The 22,352-nt window shown below is 43.7% G+C and overlaps 3 protein-coding genes and 2 non-coding genes across 9 annotated transcripts in view; 4 read left to right on the top strand and 1 right to left on the bottom strand.

Moving 5' to 3' along the window:
* Positions 1–1,456, top strand: part of LOC148415500 (CD166 antigen homolog A-like) — a 45,023-nt gene extending 43,567 nt beyond the window's left edge. For both annotated transcript variants that reach the window (XM_088428211.1, XM_088428210.1), the window contains 2 exons: positions 320–464; positions 539–1,456. In XM_088428211.1, coding sequence (XP_088284337.1) covers positions 320–422 — 103 coding nt within the window. In that variant the 3' untranslated portion in view covers positions 423–464; positions 539–1,456. The remainder of the gene's footprint in view (positions 1–319; positions 465–538) is intronic.
* Positions 1,457–4,402: 2,946 nt separating this feature from the next.
* On the top strand, positions 4,403–14,661 carry dyrk1ab (dual-specificity tyrosine-(Y)-phosphorylation regulated kinase 1A, b). 4 transcript variants are annotated; one of them, XM_088427515.1, is made up of 12 exons: positions 4,403–5,200; positions 6,405–6,466; positions 7,800–7,996; positions 8,127–8,219; positions 8,313–8,501; positions 8,642–8,789; positions 8,867–9,153; positions 9,237–9,383; positions 10,080–10,220; positions 10,301–10,604; positions 10,692–10,816; positions 11,839–14,661. In XM_088427515.1, the coding sequence occupies exons 2-12, from the start codon at positions 6,439–6,441 to the stop codon at positions 12,424–12,426; spliced, it is 2,247 nt and encodes a 748-aa protein (XP_088283641.1). In that variant the 5' UTR covers positions 4,403–5,200; positions 6,405–6,438; the 3' UTR covers positions 12,427–14,661. The 4 variants fall into 4 exon arrangements, with proteins under 4 accessions (XP_088283641.1, XP_088283643.1, XP_088283642.1 ...); XM_088427516.1 differs by lacking the exon at positions 4,403–5,200 and adding an exon at positions 5,478–5,879; XM_088427517.1 differs by lacking the exon at positions 6,405–6,466.
* Positions 14,662–15,871: 1,210 nt separating this feature from the next.
* trnap-cgg (transfer RNA proline (anticodon CGG)) lies at positions 15,872–15,943 on the top strand. Its single transcript has one exon. It is a non-coding gene; the product is annotated as a tRNA-Pro (tRNA).
* A 237-nt stretch (positions 15,944–16,180) lies between these two features.
* Positions 16,181–16,252, bottom strand: trnap-agg (transfer RNA proline (anticodon AGG)). The gene has a single exon. It is a non-coding gene; the product is annotated as a tRNA-Pro (tRNA).
* A 294-nt stretch (positions 16,253–16,546) lies between these two features.
* thap12b (THAP domain containing 12b) lies at positions 16,547–22,104 on the top strand. The gene is made up of 5 exons (XM_088426751.1): positions 16,547–16,870; positions 17,527–17,647; positions 18,603–18,710; positions 18,784–18,820; positions 19,630–22,104. Exons 1-5 carry the CDS (start codon positions 16,782–16,784, stop codon positions 21,555–21,557), a joined length of 2,283 nt encoding a protein of 760 aa, XP_088282877.1. The 5' UTR covers positions 16,547–16,781; the 3' UTR covers positions 21,558–22,104.
* Positions 22,105–22,352: the final 248 nt, after the last annotated feature.

Below are 22,352 nucleotides of genomic sequence, written 5' to 3' on the forward strand. Positions count from 1 at the left end.
GTGGGCCTGATCCGGCCCCCAGGCCTTGAGTTTGACACCGGTGCTATGGTGCTAGGAAAGGCATAATGTCAATCTATGTCCTCACAAGAATAGCCATACAAACATGTGTGTGACCACTGCCATATATGGCTTTCACTACTGACTGGCTCTGGCTCTTGCATAGCTAACCAATCAGACGCTGCTATGGGCGAGACAGCGCTGGAGCGAGGCATAATGACTTGAGTTCTATATCGGCATGTTTTTTAAAAACAATATGGCGATTATCAGTCTATCTCTTATCGTTCCCCCGTAATTATAAAAAATGTGCCGTCCCCGACAGGCAAGGCAGCTGGAAGACTGGCGAGAAGGAAAACGGCTCCTCCGAGGAGGAGAGAAAGCTGGAGGAGAAAGTGGAGGAGAACAGCCAAAAAGCTGAAGTGTAGAGAAGCGCCCAAGCCACCTACCATCCTTTGAGAATGTGAAAGGTGACATTCACGCACACTTGACACGCTATCATCTCAATGCCAATCCCTCCTAACATCGTTCTCTTCCTTCGCAGTGAGAACATGGAACTTTGCACGTTTCTCCTCCTCACCTCATCTTTTGGGAAAAGAAGAAAACAAAAAAAGTGTACATTACAATGAAGACAGCTTGGATTTGATTTCAGGGAGAATTTGACTACAAATCCAATCCCACTTTGGAAAAAAAGAAACAATTGGATTCTTGTATGTGATACACATGCACTACTTGACATGCACATACATACAGTACATACAATGTAGCTCTGTCTTCTGTTAGCCATCATTTGTTAGGAAGGATTTTTTTTTGGGTTAGTTGCTGCAAGTGAAAAAACTTCTAGACCAGTTTTGCCTTCACTGTTCAGATGTGTAGGAAACGCATCGTGTCTTGGTACGGCATCTGTTTTTTTGTTTGTTTGTTTTTTTTTTAATGTACATACATCTGTTGGTTCGTACGTGGCGTAGAGAATGGCAGAAAGGGCTTAAGGGTTGTTACTCAAGGTGGTCTTGGCGAGGCTGCGCCGTTTATGATTATTTTTTTTTTTTTTTTTTTCCAAATGTACCGTACGTCACGGGGCGTAAACGAGCGGGTAGGTTGACCCAATCTACCCGCTCGTGTCTTGGGTCACCGATTCATATTTGAGTTGAGGAGTTGTCACGGATGGATCTCAAAATGGGACAGTGCCGTTGTGAAGTATGAATTTTTGTTGTTGTTGTTGCTATTTATGTTGTACAAGATGAGAGATCATCCCAGTCCTCACACAGCTTTTTTTTTTTTTCAATTGTTGATGAAAACACGCTTGCAGACTCGAGATAAATAGTGATAGTTAAATTTCTGAATTGAAAACATCCAATTGGAAGAATGACCAAAGAGTGAACATTGCCATGCAAGTATTGTAAATATCTGTTTTGTTTTTTGTACTTTTGTTTAAAATAAAGTTGTACATTTGGAAAACATGCTCAATGTCTTATTTTTTTTTTCTTATTCTTATTCGACTTTGGATAATAAAAGCGTTACATCAGTTCCTTATCCTGAGAGCCAGCCTTTGTGTCCACTGTTGTGGTTTTTGATCCATTTCTTTTGTCAGATTCGAGCTACCCTACTAAGTCCTGATGTCCTCAGTAGAGGACGTTCTGGCATTTCCAATGCATTTAATTTTGCTGTCATACAGAGAAAAAAAATGAACACGAGTGGACAAAAATGACTCAGCAGGAGGATATTTAATTGATATGCCACAACTTTCCTAAATTAGCAACCACTGACATAAAGTGGAAGACTCGCGTTAGCATTAGCCTGTAGCTTCGTCGTGCAACAATCAGTCTTATATTTCGTTTGAAATGTACTTTATTTACATCTCAGCTGTAGGCACATAGTTCCAATTCATTTGAAATGACACGTGACTTATTCTTTTTTTTTTTTAAACGTATATCATTACGTGAGCGACACCCAGTGTCCAGAATGGGACACTACGGCTCCATGTTATTCTTTTACAAGTCTTTGCAGTTCACAAAATTGCACAACTACAGATTTTGATTGGGGGATTTTCCTGTAACTCCTCTGCTCTAAAGTTTATGCCAGTTTAAACATGTCTTGGAAATTTGGAAGTACACTATAAACTACAAATTAAAATATAGAGAAATAAAACGTGTTTTAAGTGATTTCAGGGTACTCAAAATCACTTAATAATTATACAAGCTAGCTTTGGTAGCTCATGAGATGAAAATTGATCTGAAGCCCCAAAAACTATTATTTAGGTAAGAAAGCAAAACATTCATCATAAATATTTTTTCCATTAACTTTAAAAAAAGGTCAAATATTCTCATTTTTTTTTCCATTTGTCATTCCAAAGACGCAGTGTGGATGTATGGATTCTTTAAGGATGTTAATGTAACCGTCAGTAGCCATCCCGAAGTAGCAGTAGAACCTGTTTTAAAATACTTCTTTGTACTTTACATTAATTTATATTATCTGTGATGGTGTAGTAGGAGACCAATTATATTTGTGTTTATAGAAGACAGATATGGACAGCATTTATCAAACTGCACAATAAAGATAAACAATATTTCATTTAATATAGTTCGCTCTTATCTAAATGTTTCTGATAACGTTATTTTGCTATTACCGGTATTTTTATTTATTTTATTTTTTATCCAGGTGTACCTATTTAAGCGGCCGGTGAGTGCTCGCTTTTCACTCAGGGTAAACCTCTGCTGCTATCTAGCGGTCAACGTGTATATTTTTTCTGGCTCGTGGTGATGAGGACTATAAAAATAAAGTTTAAAGCAAGGTTAGGTTACCTTACTCCAAAATCGGGCAGTTTCATTTCTTTTTGCGCAATAAAAATTGTATGAAATAATTTTAACATTTGTTTCACACACAAAAAAATACTTTCTCATTTGTAAATGGCAAACATTGGTTCAATATTTCCTTTATGACTGCACATATACGGCATCAACGACAATGAAAGGTTTCGCAAAAGATTTGGTGCAAATTTAAATTCACTGTGGTCTGATGAGTCCACATTTCAAATAGTTTTTGGAAATCAAGGATTTTGTGAAAGTGTGGTAGTGCCCATGACAGGGAAAACTTGCACATCTCTGAATGGTGAAAAGTACGTACATTCATGCCATCCAAACAATTTTTTTTTTTCCAAACAAATGAGTCCAGAGAATATTGAGCAACTTAACAATTATTGTCTATTGAGCAACAATTGTTGGCATCAGTTCCCGTTGATTGAGTTTTGTCAAAAGAAATGGCGTCTTAGATGTTTGGAACATGTTTCAAAATGTTTCAAAAACATACAAATACATGTTTCAAAAATGCAAAATACAGTGTTCCTTTTCTAAGAGAGATGTAAGAAATTGTTCATGTCTGCTTAAGTGAAGTATATTACCTTAAGTGTGTGGTGAGCTGTTTTACAGTCTCACAATTTATATAATTAACCAAAATCATAATAAATGAAATGACATATAACAAATGAAAAATAATTTAAAAAATAACTAATGAAAAATGCATGATAAAAATAATTATTAATAAATAAAATAATAATATTAAAAATATCTATGCAAGGAAAAAATCAAACAACGACCTCGACTTCACGGTTTTACCTTATCGCGAATCTTAATTGGAGGGGAAAAGTGTAAATTAATGTAGAACTGTGAAGGTGGGGTCAGATTTGTCAGTTTGGGAATTAAATTTCTTGTGTTTGTCGAGGAAGGTATTCAATTGAAGAATGGTTAAAAAATATTTGCAAATATTTCTATTATTTTACGTTCATTTTACTCAACGTTCTGTTTACAGTGGAATTGAAGTCTGTTACACCAATCAGAGTTGAACAGGACGTCACATGACTAACCTCGAAAAACAAAGTTTTTGACTTGACGTTCTCTCTAAAAAAAAAAAAAAAAAAAGCCCAAGAATTAAAAATTCAAACTAGGCAAACGAAATAAAATTACTTTAGTTTAAAACTCAGTTGTGCTATGTCCTACTTTTGGAAAATCCTAAATTGATTGCAATATTAGAGTTGTATTTTTATTTTTAAAAAATAGCAAAGGCAATTACCATTTTTATTACATAAAGTTAACATTCTCTTTTGTAAGTGTCGGTCGGATAAATGTGCGCGATACATTGCCACCCCCCCCCCAAAAAAAATAAAATAAAATAAAATAAAATAAAATAAAATAAAATAAAATAAAATAAAATAAAATAAAATAAAATAAAATAAAATAAAAACGCAAAAGCCCCAAAATTCTTATTAAGATAAAAAATAATACGGAGGAGTTTGTGTCCTTTCCGGGCAGTTACAATTTCTTCGTCACCAGTGCATCCGGGTACTTGGGGATGTTTGATTGACAGTTGCCATGGCAACAAGCAAGAGCATCGCCATTTTGTCAGGAGGTTTTTTTTTCCCTCTCCCCCCCCCCTTCCAGCTTCAGTCTTTTTGAAATGTTTCTCCCTTCCCGCCGGAATAATGCTGTCAGTGGATATACATTTGACGTTTTCGGATAACGAGACGCGTCTAATGGATCGGGCGAAGAAGAGCAAGAGGCCGACGTTTTAAGGCGCTCGAAATAATTAGGCGGCGCCGCCGCGAAAGTCGGCTTGTCCGCGTCTGTGGTCCACCGGGCCGGTTCACTGCGCAGGTTTGGACCGCGCGCCATTTTGTGAAAATTGACACAAAATTCCAAAGCCGAATTAGCGGAGGACGCGGTGTCCGTTTGGGCTCGCGAACACGCCGAATCCACCGTCGCCGTCGCGCCTCTCGAGGAGGTCGAGGCGAATTTGACAAAAGACTGCGTAAAAATCGCTTTGACGTAGCATTTATTTAGCGGCGGGGGCTAACGATTGTTAGCTCGAGGCTAGCCCGGGACAGGTCGCTAACGTTAGCCGCGTTCATTTTGTCAACTAGCACTAGCTAAAGCTTAGCCACTAACTTATGCGTGCTAGTCAACGCTAGCATGTTGCTAGTCATCAGCTGATGGTAACGTTCCTCCCGATATTCGATCCCCGGTCCAAAATGGAGAGTTTATTGGAGCTGGCTGGCAAATAATTCTCGCATTTGCCGGTCGGAAGACGGACGCCGGATCGGATTTAACGTGATCATTCCTCGCTAACCGTGCAAAGGGAGGGGAGAATCTCAAGCTGGATAAGTTTCCTCATCATACAGGTTATTGGACTTTAAATGAAGATCGTGCCATCAGAGGTGAGTGGCTGCTATTTTCTGTTTTTTATTTTATTTTATATATATAAACGGGACGCAGCCTTCTGCTTTTTGTGGATTGCGTTTGTGTGTGTGTGTCTAAAAATCGGCAATGGAACCGGGGACTGTAGCTCTACATGGCGGGGCTAGCTAACCCATTTGCGTTGCTGAAAGTCGAAGTGTTAAATGAGGACTATTTTCCATTTCGACGGCGATCTTAAAAAAAAAAAAAGGAGGAGGGGGCGGCTGTGTGTGGAGAGTCATGCTGGTACCGCTAACATTAACCCTGCGGTATTACAGTGTCATTGTGCGATCGAGCTTTACAAGAAGCACGCCGTCTTTATTTTTAAATCAAAATTGAATGGATTTTCTTTGCGTGTGCGAGGTCGACTCGCCTTAATGTTGCTAACGCCCGAGAGCTAATTCAACGAAGCCCTTTGGCTAATGGTTAACGTTGACTTGTTGACGAACCAGCTGAGTGGGCCCCAACAACCCGCTGGCTCAATTGAGCACAACGTCACTAGCTAAAGCCTTCCTTTTCCTCCACCGCTGGATGGATGGATGGATCGGATCGAAAGGCGAAACCCCTCGGAAGGACGACCCGCGTTTGCAAGGAGACCGGAATAGCACTGAATATGCGTTCAAATAAATTCCAGCCATGACGAAATCTGCCCCTTCGTCTGTAAGTACACCGCGACCCACAGCAGCCACAGCCGCGATCGTTATTACATGTATAGATGGATATTTGCGGCCTGATTTAAGGTTTTGGAATGCATCCTGATGGGCTTTTATATAGTGCACATCTAAGGCCTCTCTCTGGGTTGCTGAGCAAGAGAAGGAACTGTTCAGATGCAGCCAGTCCTGAACGATATAATCAAGATCATTTCCACCCAAAAAAAAATGGAGGCATGTGCAGCTGACTTTGTGCATGCCTAATATTAGTTGATTTCTACAGGAAGGGTAGGTGTTGAAGAAGCAAAACAAATTCTTGTGATTGTTAATAAAAATGGTGCCCTGAAAAACGCCACTTTTCAGACTTAAGTAGTTCACCCATAAATCCCAAAGCAGGCTTTATATTTAAAGTTTGATCTGAAGTTGCTGGACGTTGCACCAAGTCCAACACGCAAGACTCAAACTTCGAGGACGTCTCGTTAAAAAAAATATATTTTTAAAAGTAGTGATCACAATATGCTTTTATTCCTTGTAGTTGGTTGTCTGCTGGACTCTCCTGCCAGGATGATATGACATTTTTGCACAAGATGCATCCAGGTTAGCAGTTGTTGTGTGTTTATATAGCTCTCTCTATATATCCTCTTCTACTTAATGGGAAGCGGTGAAGTTAAGTTCCTCCCTGTCGCTGTGCTCTTCTCCAAATTTGCATCACGCTGTTATGTGGGACAAAGATGCATTGCTGTTCAACTTCTTGTGCTTTAGGGGTTTAAAAATGTGCTGTTTTTTTTTTTTAAGCTGGCAAATGACAAGCTAACATGTGCAATTATTCCAAATAAATGTTAAAGAGCGCTCTATTTAAACGGGGCATTTGTAGCGTGTCATCTATGTATTTTTAAGTGCAGCTGAAGGCGTCTTGTGTTACACCTTGTGTGTTCCTTTAAATACAAGCCTTTGCCTGCGCTCTCTCGTCTTGCCCGCCCGTCGCCTTTCTTGCCGTCAGCGGCCGCGTATTTCGTGGCGCTCCAGCGCTGGGTCAGCTTTCGAAACGCTCTCGCTTAGCGAGCGTCGCTTTTTGGGGGGCTGTGCAGCTATTCCACCGTCAGCCTCTCGTGTCGAAAGCGGCGTCGAAGTGTGCCAAAGTTCAATTTGATTTCTTGTTTATTTCTTGTTTTCTCATTGGAAAATGGGAGCCGCTCTGCCCTGGCAACAAAAGTAGGCTATTTGCATACTGCGTTGTGATTGGCCTGTGCGTTGATGGGCTTGCCAAATCACGCTGTATCTCTGTGGTGATAGGCTATGCTAATTAGGTGCTGTTGCTGGGATTCTGAATAGTGGTTACTGTGTAGCGCTGGTGAATTGTGTTGGGTGCTGAGAGATGCTGATAGCTCAACATGCTATTTCATATTTTTTTTCATTCCTTCTGCCTTAAAATGAAGGATGATTCACTGTACAGTATGCCGGGCCTTTCTTTTCACCCCTTTTTACTCTGAAGCCTGCTCATGCGCTCCCTTTTTCTCCTCACATATTACTCACACAATCAATAGAATTTAATTCACTCATTCGTTTTTATGTTTTAAACTCAATGTGTTAATATTGTGGCTATATTGCATTTTACATGTTACTCTCCTCTTTTTGCTCAGCATAATTATCAGTTGAGATATCAAACTGATCAAGACATGTAAACATTAGTTTGCACGCATTTCATTTTTGCATATTTTCTAATTGAATAACTCGTGAAGAGATTTGCTCACCTGTTTGAAAATAAAATGAATAGTTAATCTAATAATACAGCTCACAATTGTTTTGCACAGTGTAAAAGTACATGCTACTCCTCCGCGTTCTGATGACATAATGTCATGATGAGTTTCTTTGTTTTGATCGTATATCTTGCTGGCGCTGCGACTCAAGGCAAGGTGCTAATGTGTTGCAGGAGGAGAGACTTCAGCATGCAAACCTTCGTCTGTCCGGCTTGCGCCCTCTTTTTCTTTACACACTGCTGGTCTTCAGATGGCTGCTCCAATGCCCCATACGCACCAGCAGTACAGTGAGCGCCACCAGCCAAGCACTGACCAATCTGTTACGGTCTTGCCGTACAGCGACCAGACGACACAGCTCACTGCCAATCAGGTACTCGGACACATCCGATGCTCGCGGAGTTTGCTTTAAGGAGCCGTTTGATAGCCGTGCTGTTTGAATTGTTGACGAGAGGACAAACGTGTCATTCATGATCTGTTATGTAACATTTTTGACACTTCAGAGGCACATGCCCCAGTGCTTTCGTGACCCAACTTCAGCTCCCCTGAGGAAGCTCTCCATTGACCTTATCAAAACATACAAACACATCAATGAGGTCAGTGAGCACGTTCTGAAAGGACATGAATATCGAATGTCTGTCTTTGTCGCCCACTTTTTTATCCCTAAACATTCTTTTTCATCGCTCTAGGTGTATTATGCAAAAAAGAAGCGGCGGCACCAACAAGGTCAGGGCGAAGACTCCAGTCACAAAAAAGAAAGGAAGGTCTTCAATGATGGCTATGACGATGATAACTACGACTACATCGTCAAGAATGGGGAGAAGTGGATGGACCGATATGAGATTGATTCCTTGATTGGAAAAGGATCATTTGGACAGGTGGGCACTGCCGCGGAACACATGAGAGTATTAACTTTGCGTATTTGTTACCTAACAGTAAGTCGTCGGCTATTTTTAATATTTGAACTGTCGTCATGGAAATCTAACTTTAGCCGGCCGTCGAATGTCCCTGTTTTTAGGTTGTGAAAGCATATGACCGAGCAGAGCAAGAATGGGTTGCCATTAAGATCATCAAGAACAAGAAAGCTTTCCTCAATCAAGCCCAAATTGAAGTGCGCCTCCTAGAGCTTATGAACAAACATGACACCGAGATGAAATACTACATTGGTAATTAACCCTCGCGTTCACGCCATTAAAACTGATTGTGACACAGCTAACCAAAACACAATGTATTATTCCCACAGTTCACCTGAAGCGTCACTTCATGTTTCGGAACCACCTCTGCCTCGTGTTTGAGATGCTTTCATATAACCTGTACGACCTGCTACGAAATACCAACTTCCGCGGCGTCTCGCTCAACCTCACCCGGAAGTTCGCCCAGCAGCTATGCACTGCGCTGCTATTCCTGGCCACGCCCGAGCTCAGCATCATCCACTGTGACCTGAAGCCCGAGAACATCCTCCTCTGCAACCCCAAGAGGAGCGCCATCAAAATAGTGGACTTTGGCAGCTCGTGCCAGCTGGGACAAAGGGTACCTTAATCCTCCACTGTCATCACCGTGCGCTGGATTTGAGTGCAGCAACAAAAAAAATGTGCGTTCCTTCCTTTGTGCAGATATACCAGTATATCCAGAGTCGCTTCTACCGATCCCCAGAGGTCCTTCTAGGAATGCCCTATGACCTGGCCATCGACATGTGGTCCTTGGGTTGCATCTTGGTGGAGATGCATACAGGAGAGCCTCTCTTCAGTGGAGCCAATGAGGTATAGTGGGGACAATTAGCGCAAACGCCACGTTGACACAAGTGGCCATATCACTATAGAGCGTATCACTTTGAAGTCTCATAAAATGAAGTCAGAAAGTTCAATCGTAGCAGTAGACGCAGACAAAAATGCTTAAAATGTTTCATCCTTTTATGCCATTTTAATAGAACTCACATGTTTTTCCATTTTTTTTTTCACCACAATTTATTTGATAAAAGGAGCCATTTTGAGGTCATATTGTATTTTCATAATTACGCCGACCATTTGCATGTGCCTGCAAATTGCTCTCTCCCGCCATTATAGAATAACTGTCTTCCTTTAAGACATCCTATGATGTTTTGAAGTGATTTTATGACCAGAATGTTGACTTTCCTTAATGGAGGGATCAACCGTGGGTACTTGGAGAATCCTGTTTAGGAATATATGTATATATAGTTGGGTGTTGTCAAACTTAATATGATCACTCTCAAAACTCTAAAGTTGAACAAATAACCGATTAGGTTGCATAATCGGCTTGCCAGCTGAATCATGTTGCTAAGTGAAGGGGTGCATGCGCTCACTAAATGCTACCAATAGGCAAAAAGGTCTGTCTTTTTTTAACTTTTTCGTCACGCTCACTCACGTATTTAGCTGTTTTCCTGTTACAGTAGGACTAATGCGAAAGGAGTTTAGCCTGATTTTTGTTGACTTTCTCAGGTGGACCAGATGAACAAAATTGTGGAGGTTCTTGGCATCCCACCTAATCATATAATGGACCTAGCCCCAAAAGCCAGAAAGTTTTTTGAGAAGCTTTCAGATGGTACATGGAGTGTTAAAAAGACCAAAGATGGCAAAAGGGTAAGCTGCTGTCTCTATTGAAGTTCCGAATCCTAATAAAAGTGTGTGAATAACTATTTTTTTTCTCAATTGCTTCCCAGTATAAACCTCCAGCTTCGCGGAAGCTCCACTCCATCCTGGGCGTGGAGACAGGGGGTCCGGGTGGCCGGCGGGCGGGCGAGTCCGGCCACGCCGTCGCAGACTACTTGAAGTTCAAGGACCTGATCCTGCGGATGCTGGACTACGACCCCAAGAGCCGCATCCAGCCCTACTATGCCCTGCAGCACAGCTTCTTCAAGAAGACGGCGGACGAGGGGACCAATACGAGCAGCAGCGTGTCGACCAGCCCCGCCTTGGAGCAGTCCCAGTCTTCAGGAACCACTTCCAGCACCTCCTCTAGTTCAGGTACGGGGCCACAGAGAAGGAACGCTTTAAAATTGGCAAGCATGTGGGTAGGCGGCAGCGCAGTAACACTGGCGGTGACTTCTTTAGGAGGCTCCTCTGGAACAAGCACCAGTGGCAGAGCGAGATCGGACCCTACCCATCACCACTTACACAGTGGAGGACATTTTGGCACTGCCATGCCAGCCATTGATGGAGACAGCCTCTGCCCACAGGTCGCAACTCTAACATGAATCATTTGTGGTGTTGCCTTGACTTTCTAGCGTCCCGATAAGGGGTTAAACAAGTTACAGCCCCCCGTAAGGGAAGGCTGCCTCCTTTTCCTTGACCTCACCTATTATGACATTTAAAAGGCAATTATCCACTATGAGGATTGTACAATACTTCATAGTCAACTCAAATTTATTTATAGAAAACCTAAAAAAAAAAAATTAGCAGCTGAATTAAAGTGCTGCAGATAAATCAAAATCATGACACAAAAGCCAACTTAAAGATATCATTTAAAAATAAGATGAGAATAGGGGCTAAAATACACTGTTTTGAAAGCCAAGGAGTAAAACTGAATTTCAAAGCAGGAGTGGCTTGTCTTATATGCACCGGCAGATCATTCCACAGTTTGGGATTAGTGACGAAATAAAGTCTTAGAGAGGCAGGGTAAGACCATTTCATAACTTGACAACAAAAATAAATGCAGAATCTTTGAAAGAACTAATAAACACAGGCAGCCATCTGCAGCGTTTTGGCCCAACTGGAGATGATCCAGGGAGAACTGGCTGACTCCAAAGTAAAATACATGCATAAATATATTTTAAAAATAGTGCAAACCATTGTATTTAAGTAACGAACCCGAGAGACAGTTTATCTTCTGTTACTAAACACTTTGTCCTCCCATCTTTTATAAGTTCAACCAAACAAGTGGCGTGATAAAGAGTCAGTAAGTGAAACGTCAGTTACAAAAATAATGCAAACAAATCTTTGGGTTTAAGTTTTACATGAAAACATAAACAAGTTGATCGTACTTAAAGCACTTATCATTTCTGGACACAATATCAGTGACTAAAAAAAAAATTAATGAAGCCGACCTAATGACTGAAATGAAGCACCCCCCCCCCCCCCCCCCCCCCCGCGATTCGAAAACCGCATTCTTCTACACGACATTGTTGATTTGGAAAACAGTAAGGCATCTTCTTCCCCTGAACATCACATGACGCCCGTCCACGCTTGTGTTTGCCAGCAGGCTCGACAGCCTTACCCGCCTCCGCTGGTGTGGGGAGGCGGCGTCGCACCGGAGTCGGTGACGGGCGAGACCCACCCAGTCCAGGAGACGACCTTCCACGTGCCCCCCCAGCATCCCAAGGCCCTGCATCCCCACTCCCACGCTCATCACCACCACGGGCCCATGATGGCCACGAGGCCGCGCCCGCGCCACTACACCTCCCCGACGCACAGCTCGTCCACCCAGGACTCCATGGAGGTGGTCCACGGCCATCTGTCAATGACCTCCCTGTCTTCCTCCGCCTCCTCTTCCTCGACATCTTCCTCTTCCACCGGGAACCACGGCAACCAGGCCTACCAGCTGCGCCACTTGCCCGCCGGAGCGCTGGACTTTGGTCAGAACGGCGGGCTGAGCATGGGGCTAGGTGCCTTCTCGAACCCACGGCAGGAGACGGGCATGGCGGCGCACCCCGCTTTCTCCATGGGCACGAACACGGGGCCCGGCCACTACCTGGCCGAGGGCCACCTGAGCATGAGGCAGGGCATGGACCGGGAGGAGTCTCCGATGACTGGAGTGTGTGTGCAGCAGAGTTCCATGGCCAGCTCGTGACTGCGCTGACTTTTTGGCTGTGTGTCCCCCCCACCCCACCCCCTGTGCGTCATTTTTAAGGTGGTGTTTTTTACTACAAGGTGTGTTGAGAATCAAAGCTGCTCACGTCAGAAGGGAGATATCACTGAACCGCTACTACAGAGAAAAACAAAACAAACAAACCCTTTGTTCGGAAGAAGAAGTATCTATGTAATTGTCATCCGTTTTTTCTTTTGCGACCATTAGGCACAAAGTAATACTGCGGAATAACCATAGTGAGATTGAGACATCCATCTTACCATTTCACCACCGTACGGTATTATGTGGCAAAGAGGAGCATTTCACAGCAAAGTTTAGGCCGCGGGATGCTCGCCTGACATCACTGTTCCACTGCTTTGTCATTATTTTGCCCGCCCCCCACCCCCCCTCAAGCAAAATGTCACGCCACGAAGCTGCTTGTAAATCCTGTAGCTCGAAGAGGGCGAGGTTTTTTTTCTTTCTTTCTTTCTTTTTTTTTTCCTTTCCTTTTTTTGCGGTGATATTTCTTGTCGGTGGCTCAGTCGGTGTTGTGTAACTCGACATGACAGCGGAGTTCCCTATAAGCGTGTGCTGGCCGGGCGCGGGCGGATAACGGGCGGATCCAGACGCCGAGCGGGTCGGAGGAGAGCGACGCCCCCCGAGCCCCTCCCGGGAAAAAAATGGCGGCGTGAGCTGCGGCCACGCGAGCGCAGCGGAAGGAATACCGCCGGCGGCTGGTTGGAGATAACCCTTTGGCCTTATGACTCATGGACTTGGACTGGGGATGGAGCTGGACATTATCATTTTGAATTAAGATGGCTTTTCTCTATTTTTCTCTCTAGACAGCCCTTAATTCTTGAAAACATTTTAGAAAAAAAAAAGTAAATAAGAATGGTAATTTGAGGCCTTTCTCGACAGATTTCTTTCTTCAGCAGGGCCCCACATAACAGGGTCTTATTGTACACAACAACCTCCTAAACATGACTTCCTTGAGAAAAAAATATATATATATTAGTCACCGGTTAAGGCTTTTTGCAGTGGAAAGAACTTATCCCAGTCGACCTTTTTTTTTGTTTTGTTTTGTTTTGTTTTTTTTTTTCAAATTACATTTCCTGATATTTTTGCATGTAGTTCCTCATCCGTACCACCTGCACAAGTCTCTCCATCCCAAAAAACACCATGGAAACAAACAAAGAAAAAAAAAAAAAAAAAAGAGTTAAGTGACTGCCTTTTTTGTCCTCAAATTATGCTGTGAATTTTACAAGAATTTATTTTCCCTTTGGATATGTTTTTATACCAAAGCAGTTGTTTTATAGCATATTAGGTGTCTGTAACCAATAATGTAGCAGTTCACCACACGTTGACGAGAGCGTCAACACAAACAGCTGCAATATATATATATATATATATATATTAGCAAAACTGGAGAGTGTTGTTCAGGCTATTATTGTGTACACTCTGGCCACATTTGTTAGCCACCTTTTACCAAATCTGTTTCCATATTGATTGGTAGGTTATTTTGGGAGTCATTTAAAGATGAAAAAAAAATTGTCAATATGTTTAGAGAATCTGGTAGTTACTCTGCAGGCTCCGGAGTAGCAAGATAGCTGATGGTGGTTTAAAAAAAAAGAAAAAAATCGCCAAAAAAAAGGAGACTTATGCGTTCTATTTCTGTGTTGTTTTTTTTCCCCAGTTTTTTTTTTTTTTCCATTTTGATTGTTTTTTTTTTTTCTGCCCCATCCTACATACTATTTCAAAGGGTTTTTGCTGCCTTTCATACATTTGGTCAACTTGGATAATTGTGTTGAATGGTATGATGTTGTAGTTGGTAAAGGGCGCCATCCCCTTGATTGTTGTCTTGTTCAAAGGGAAGCCCGCCATCTCATGTTTTCTTGCCTGGGCAGACACACGCATGTCCTCGAAACATTACTTTTTTTGGTTTGTTTGTTTTTACTTAGTTTTTTTTTTCTTTTACATCAGGGATTTTGAAGTGCTTTCTTTCTTTCTTCTTTTTTCCCCTTTCCGTTTTCCCATTTTAACCAGCTTTGAAATTAGAGAGGAGACAACCTGCCCGCGGCTACCTGTCAAAACGGGCGACAGGCCGCACACACACACACATACACACACACACGTCATGCTGGTATGTCATTTTTGATGGAAAAAAAAAAAATCCCATACGCCAAATCACGCTCCCATTAAACATCAATGTAAAGCTACCTATATCGAGAACCGGGGGGGGGGGGGGGGGGGGGGGGGGATTTTATCTGGATGTCAAGGTTAATTGCAAGTTTGCAATCATTTTTGTTCACGCCCTCGCCGAATTTGAGATCTTTGGACACGTCGGCCGTCCGTTTTGATCGCCGACAACTCGTACCGGTACTAAACATTCCAAAAATAAAGAGTTGAAAAAGACAAAAAAATTTGACTGCAGTGACTCGTAAGTGTGCGCCTATATTTCCGATCATGCTGATTGACCTCTTATTTAGAGCAGTTGTCATGAAATGCAGCCCCTTTTTAATAGTTGAAATAGAATTTATGTATATATTTATATTTTTTTAATAAAGGAAGTATAGAACTCACTACCTTGCTCCTGCTGGTATGTTGATTATGTTTGTCAAATTGGATGACCATTCATTGGGGCAGGAACTCCTGTTTTTTCTTAGTGGCAAAAACTTGACTGCATCAGGACAACACTATGAGGTAGGGTTTGAATCAAACAGGGAACGCTAGATCTTCAAACCTTAATAATTTTCACAGGGTATATTGTAAGTGCATGTACATCACAAACCTTACTTTTTTGGTTCAATGAGAAGCACATGGTGAATTGAAAAAAAAAATGAATTATATATATAAAATAAGGTTCCATCTTTCATACGCCTGTTCCGTTTGTGGGTTGGACACAAACATTATTGTTGACATATCTGAACACCCAGCAGAAGTGGAAGTCCTCTTATTTAATTTGGATTGATTTTTTTTTGTTTTGTTTTTTTTGTTTTTGTTTTTTTTATACTTCACGTTTTTTTTCACTCTTCTCTTTTTTTTTTGTACATGCAACATGCACTATAGAATTGAACAGCATGGGGGAAAAAGGATAAGTCCATGTATCCACAGATTGTAAGATCTAGTCAAGACTTTGCTGTGTTTATGACAATGCCCTTTGTATTATATTAAGACAGTCTTATGTATGATATATAAAAAGAAGTTAATTGAAATGCTCTGTGTGTCTTTTTTGAGTCCCATTCACAAAATACGTATAGAGTACATGCCTGTTCTTTGAAAATAGTATGTCATATTGAAGCTATTTTACTGCAGGAACGCGGTTCTTGGCCTGTGGTTATTGTAATAAATGATTGTTCGTTGCGAATTTTAAAAAACGAAAGCTATTTGAACCCAACAGCGATTTCATGTGACGGGTTATAAACTTAGACGATGACTCAATTCGCTACTTGGCTCGTTGGTCTAGGGGTATGATTCTCGCTTCGGGTGCGAGAGGTCCCGGGTTCAAATCCCGGACGAGCCCGCGTTAATTTTTACGTTTTAATTTCACGTTCGACTCGAAGTACCCCTAATAGTTTGTGTGAAAGGACAAAAAAAAAGCATAGAAAATGACTTATTTTTGACTTTTTGTGCCTCTTGACTTCGTTTACAAACAACGTCGGTCACATGCCCGGAGGATTGTGGTGAAATCATTAGCGTAACCAGGTCTTATCACGTGATTACCCCCTCTCCCTCCCTTCTCTTTCGGAGTCAAAAGAGTGGGCTCGTCCGGGATTTGAACCCGGGACCTCTCGCACCCTAAGCGAGAATCATACCCCTAGACCAACGAGCCGTCGATGCCTGCCTGTCTAATTATTTTTAAGTTTTTTAAGCGTCCAGGAGTAGTGTATTCTTTGTGTTTTCGAACCGGTCTCGTGCATCTATCAAAGGATCAAACAAAAAGCCAAACGTTTTGCACACGTCAACAGCCATCTATCGCCGGTAGGTGCCGAGAAACCCTGCGATTCTGTGACGCACATATACGTAAACGAGAAGAGCGTTTAGCTGTGTTGTGATTGGTCAATGCGCTGTAGACTCATCCAATGACTGCGGCTGCATTTTATTCATAGTCCAATCAACAGGCGGGGTAGGGTGAAAGGATCTGTCCGCAATTGGGCGCTTCTAGATATTCAACAATCGTCAAATGGCACGATTGTGAACTATTATATTTATTTATTGAACGTTGTCCTGTTAGATGCAGCCAGTCGTGGCCTGTTCGGTTGACAGATTTAAGTTTCCAAACGAAACGACTTTTCAAAAGATAACAAAGTTGGTCGAGCGTAAGCGTAGTAGCCGAGTTAGCTAACGAATTAGCTTGAAACATGCCAAATTTTTGCGCGGCCCCGAACTGCACAAGGAAGAGTACACAGTCGGATTTGGCTTTTTTTCGCTTTCCGAGGGACCCCGAGAGGTAAGATGAAAAAAAAGTCTTATTTAGCAGTCAATAGAAGAGTAATCACTTTGAGGAGAGAAATAATTGTTGGCGTGTAAACACGTCGCGCGTGGTCCATTTTCACAACCCAGGATTACAATTCTCTCATCTGTTTGAACAAGCATTGCAATTTTATGCATATGATTTTTAAAACATCCGCAAAGATGATGCATCGGAGATCAGAATCACAACCTACCTTCAAGTAGCTCTTCTCAAAGTGCTGTCAAGTTTGGTTTTGATCGCCTCTCTTCATATTGTTAAGAGAAACGAGATAAAAAAAAAACAGTGCCCTGAATATTTACAAAACAAAACAAAAAAAAACTGTTTAAATGGGCGGTGGAAAGCAATGTATTAGCGACCCTCGGCTTGCCCCATCAATGGTTGTCATAGCAACGCAAACAGCAAGAACTCAACTCCAGAATTTTTTGCTTTCATGTTCTTCCTTATTGTCACTTTGACATCCCACAAATCAATCAATATTTGTGAGTGTGATGATATAGGAGAAAATCTACGAGAGACCACTGTTATTATCTTCCATGCTTTCCTAACTAAGAAACGTCCTGTGTCAGGATGCAGTAAACCAAGAATGTATTCCCTGTCTCAAATGTCTTCAGTAAATTGTTGTATACTTGCAGATGTCGAATCTGGGTGGAAAACTGCCGCAGGGCGGACCTGGAGGCCAAAACTGCCGATCAGTTGAACAAGCACTACAGATTGTGCGCCAAACATTTTGACCCTGCTCTGGTGCACAAAACGGTGAGTTCCTCGTGTATGCTTGTAATTCTTTGGGCACATCTATGGAAGTTTTTATAATGTTTGGAAATAAAAGCTGGCAGGGTGTACATAACACACGTTCAAACTACAACGCTTAAAGAAAAGGCTAAAATGGGGTTGTCAAACTCATTTTAGCTCAGTGGCCGCATGGAGGAAAATCTATCCTCAAGTTGGTCGGGCAGGTAAAATCATGCATGTATATTAAAAACAATGTCGATTATTTGAAGATTTACAGACAAAATTCTGGATACGAAAGGCGACATTGTTCGCATGTAATACGAGACACGAGCGCTTGCACTTTGCATGACCCCAAACTAAATTTAAGTAAACTCACATGCTCAAAATAATCCCCCAAAATATTATTATTGCTCCTGTGGACTCGTAAATGATTCCTAGATCGCTGGAACAGTCAAATAAAAACATACAAACTAAACATCCTAAAAAGGTGTCTCTCTGAACGCATCACCACCACACCAGCACCGTCTCAAGGCAATCAAGTGAACTGCACTCATATTGTCAACTGCTAAAATTAATATGATTAATTTAAAGGGTTTAGGAGCATTTTAGGGGGCTTGGGGTTATTTACATGTAAAAATGGCTCTATTTATGAAACCATGATACGAAATTACTTCCAGAACCAATTAATTTTGCAGGTAGAAGTACCACTCTATAGACAGCGGACTAATGGTTTGGTGCTATTTAATACTTCATGCAATCATCTTGCGGGTTGGATTAAACCTCCTCGCGGGCCATACTTTTGACACCGCTGGGCTAAAATAATCATTCAAACCATCTGCCCTGTTTTTTCCCCACTTCAATAAATTTCTCAATAGTCAAATAAAATCCTCGGGTTTGTTTTGTCGCTTGCAATTAGCGAAGGTTTGAAGAATTTATGATGGCTTGTGAAAAAGTGCATAAATTGTGAATCCTGCGTCAGAGCCCCTACAGGACGGTTTTAAAGGATACGGCCATTCCTACCATCTTCGATCTTACCAGCCACTTGACGAATCCTCGCGTGAAGCACCGCAAGCAGATCAAAGAACTTGTAAGTGAGAAAAACTTGTGTGCAACTTTAGTCAAATCAACTTCTTAATGTGGAATCTTCCTTGTGGTTTCAGACGGAGGAGGACCTAAGACGAATCCGGGAAAGACGATGTAAGTTGTTGGGTTTTTTTTTTTTTATTTAAAAACATTTTTGGCTAAAAATTTTTTCCACATAGGCTTCAAACAAACATTGAGGCATGGTTTTACTTGTTCCATGTCTGTCACCGCAAACCCAAACCACTGAAGAGACAACTCCTGTCTTAAGAACAAACGGTTTGCTTTCTTTAGTTTATATACTGTTTATATATCGTTTTTATAAAAGAAGGGCAATAAATAGACATGTTGGCCCAAACATGAGGAATAATCGTGATTTCAAAATTGACCAAAATAATCGTGGTTATTATTTTGGCCACTTAATTTCTCATGAAATAAGAGTTTTATGATACTGACATTTCCAAACAGGAAGTGAAACGTCTCGTTACCCTGTGGTTGCCACACCCCCTTTATGATGTCGTTCAAGGCCGCCGGCCACAAAGCGTCCATCTTGACCTCTTATCCTCACGAGGGTCGCAGAGTGAACGAAGAAGCCCAAAACAGACATTTTACCGACATTAAAATGCAAAACCGTGTTTAAAGATCACTCTCACAGACACGCGTTCCTTATATCAAATCTTTCCCCGTGGGAACCCAGTATTCATAACAAAAGTTCCACCCGTGAGTAAATTATTTACTACTGACGTTGATCGTCTAGCTGTGAAAAGAATCAAAAAGGGAAAATGATTCTTTGGGAGTGTTTAGGGTGAGAAAACAACATTGCAGCATGGGTAAGATCCCCGAAAAGGTAACTTTCTTATCATGGGGCCCCTTTAAAGTAGCAGTTAGGCAGCTAGCAAGTGAAACATCTCGTCTTAACTCCTCAGTGGCGGCCTCTGCCGAGAAGTCCCGAAAAGACGTGGAAGACCCGGTCCCAGACGAGCCGCAGATGTCGGCGGAGGAGAAGCACCTGCGCGATTACCTGCGCTCCCTTTTTGAGGTGATCCTGACGCTGGCCAAGCAACGCATCGCCTTGGAGACCTTCAAAGCTCTGGACGGCGACAGCGTGTCCAACAACTTCCAAGCGCTGCTGGAGTACCGCATGCACGCCGGAGACCAGGCCCTGAGGAAGCGCTTCGAGGCCACGCCCGTCAACGGCGAGTTCCTCTCCTCGGCGCAGCTGGGCCAGCTGCTGGACGTGTGCGAGAACACGGTGAGGGAGGAGGTGCTGATGGAGGCCCGGGAGGGCCGCTTCTTCGCGCTGGTCACCGACGACCTGGTGGACTTTGGCGGCGACAAGCACCTGCCGCTCTTCCTGCGCTTCGTCAACCAGCACAACGTCCTGCGCGAGGAGTTTTTGGACTTCGTGCCGTTCGACGGCGACGAGCTGGCGCTGGTGGAGCGTCTGGAGGCGCAGCTGACGGAGCGCTGGGGGCTCGTCATGGAGGACTGCCGCGGGCAGGCGCACAAAGTGACCGGGGCGTCGGCCACCAAGATGAAGGCGGTGGCCGTGCTCCTGATGGAGAAGTACCCGCTGGCCCTCTACATGCCCTGCTCCCGTATGGCGCTCAACATCCACTTGGCCAACAGTCTGCCCTTCCCCAACGTGCAGGTTCTGATGGAGACGTTCAGGAGGCTGGCCGCCTTCTTCAAGAGCGCCCCGGCGCGGGCCCTGCTGGACGACTGCATCTCGGCCCACTACCAGAAGAGCGAGGAGAAGGCGGCGGCGCTCCGTCAAGCCTGCGCCGACAACTGGACCGAGCAGCACAACGTTTTCGACGTGCTCCTGGACATCCTGCCGCCGCTCGTGGCCTGCCTGGACGCCGTGCACCGGAACGGCGACGGCGCCTTCCGAGAGGCGGAGGCGGGCGCCGCCTACTCCCTGGCCGAGACCCTGGCCGACTTTGAGATGGTGATGACCGCCGTGGTCCTGAAGAGCGTGCTCACTTTCACCCGGGCCTTCGGGCGGAACCTCCAGGGGGAGACGGCGGACGCCTTCTGCGCCGCCAACAGCCTCACGGCCGTCATTCACTCGCTGGTGGAGGTCAACGACAACATTGACGTGTACCACGAGTTCTGGTACGAGGAGGCCGCCAGCATGGCCTCCTCCATGGAGATCCCCGTGCGCGTGCCCCGCCTCTTCGCTCAGAGGCAGCGCGCCTCCGACGTGAGCGAGATCCAAGCGGAGGCGTACTACCGCGAGTACGTCACGCTGCCCATCATCCACAGCGTCATGCAGGAAGTGGAGGAGATGTTCTCCGAGGTCAACCTCAAAGCCCTCAAGTGCCTGTCGCTGGTGCCCGCCATCATGGGCCAGATGAAGTTCAACACCAGCGAGGAGAACTCCGCCGACGTGTACCGCGCCGACCTCCCCAACCCCGACACGCTGGCGGCCGAGCTGCACTGCTGGCGCATCAAGTGGAAGCACCGCGGGAAGGAGGTGCGCCTGCCCACCACCATCCACGAGACGCTGCAGCTGCCCGACATCAAGTTCTTCCCCAACGTCAACGCCTTCCTCAAGGTGCTCTCCACGCTGCCCGTGCTCAGGATGGACGAGCAGCAGGGCGCCGACAGCCGGCTGCGGGCGTACCTGGACGCCGTGCCCGCCAAGCTGTGGAACCGCAGCCTCGCCGTGCTCAACGTCAACGGGCACGTCAAACCTGACCTGGACGTCATGGTGGACAAGTACTGCAGACTCTACCCCGAGGACGAGCCTGAGATGGAGGCGGAGCCTGAGCCGGAGCCTGAGCCTGAGCCTGAGCCTGAGCCTGAGCCTGAGCCTGAGCCTGAGGAGGAGCCGGCCGTCGCCAAATGAAGCGCGTCCTCCATTTTGTTTCTGGACTTGTCGCTGTCGTTTTGTGATAAGTGTGTCAAGTTTTCCAAGTGCTGCCGATGAGCAACGAGGCCACAAGGGGGTGCTGCCGCTCTAGCTATTCACTTGTCTGTGGGTTAGACGACTAAAAGGAAAGTTTTGTGTAGTTTTAATATTACTATCACCCACCATTTGTTTTGTGTATTACATATTTTTGCTCTCGGTTCAGTGAACCTTTGTGTTGTTTTTTTATGCCCCTGAGACCCAACCTTATCTTTTGTGCCCGATGTTGTGTCCGTTTTGTTTCAACGAGACCACCAAAACACATGAGGCATGCCATGATGTCCTCTTTTGAGCACAATAGGACTCAATAGCGTCGATCCAATGAGTCCAAAGACATAGACCAAAAACAAAGCAACAGTAGAGACGTGAATAGGCTGAGTCTCAGGAGAATTTTAAAATTTAAATGAATTTGTTTCTTCAATAAACTCCTGACTGATAACTGTAAAGTGTGTCATGGATGGATAAACTTTTGTAAACAAAAATTGAACCACTTGTGATGTTTTTTTGCTCCTCTAGATGGCACTTTTGGTTTCAAGATAAAGGCTAATGCAATGGAAAAATAATAAAAAATCCACAGCACCTTTGGATCAAGAGTGACATCTAAAGGACCAAAAATATATCAAGTGATTCCTTTTTCCCAGCGGTAAAAATTTATTTGAAAGTCAGGCACTCAGAATAAAGCAACTGTTTAAACATGACTGATATGGAAAATCAAAGTAGATTAAAAAAAAACCG

This window comes from Hippichthys cyanospilos, chromosome 11, assembly GCF_059441005.1.
Source record: "Hippichthys cyanospilos isolate Australia breed blue-spotted pipefish chromosome 11, RoL_Hcya_1.0, whole genome shotgun sequence".
NCBI lineage: Eukaryota > Metazoa > Chordata > Actinopteri > Syngnathiformes > Syngnathidae > Hippichthys > Hippichthys cyanospilos.

Excerpts from the sequence above, each read along its gene's own strand:
- thap12b (XM_088426751.1), top strand. The coding sequence starts at position 16,782 with ATGCCAAATTTTTGCGCGGCCCCGAACTGCACAAGGAAGAGTACACAG. Across the intron at positions 16,871-17,526 it reads TTTCCGAGGGACCCCGAGAG|ATGTCGAATCTGGGTGGAAA; the intron begins GTAAGATGAAAA and ends GTATACTTGCAG. Across the intron at positions 18,711-18,783 it reads GCAAGCAGATCAAAGAACTT|ACGGAGGAGGACCTAAGACG; the intron begins GTAAGTGAGAAA and ends TTGTGGTTTCAG.
- dyrk1ab (XM_088427515.1), top strand. The coding sequence starts at position 6,439 with ATGACATTTTTGCACAAGATGCATCCAG. Across the intron at positions 7,997-8,126 it reads CACAGCTCACTGCCAATCAG|AGGCACATGCCCCAGTGCTT; the intron begins GTACTCGGACAC and ends TTGACACTTCAG. Across the intron at positions 9,384-10,079 it reads TCTTCAGTGGAGCCAATGAG|GTGGACCAGATGAACAAAAT; the intron begins GTATAGTGGGGA and ends TGACTTTCTCAG.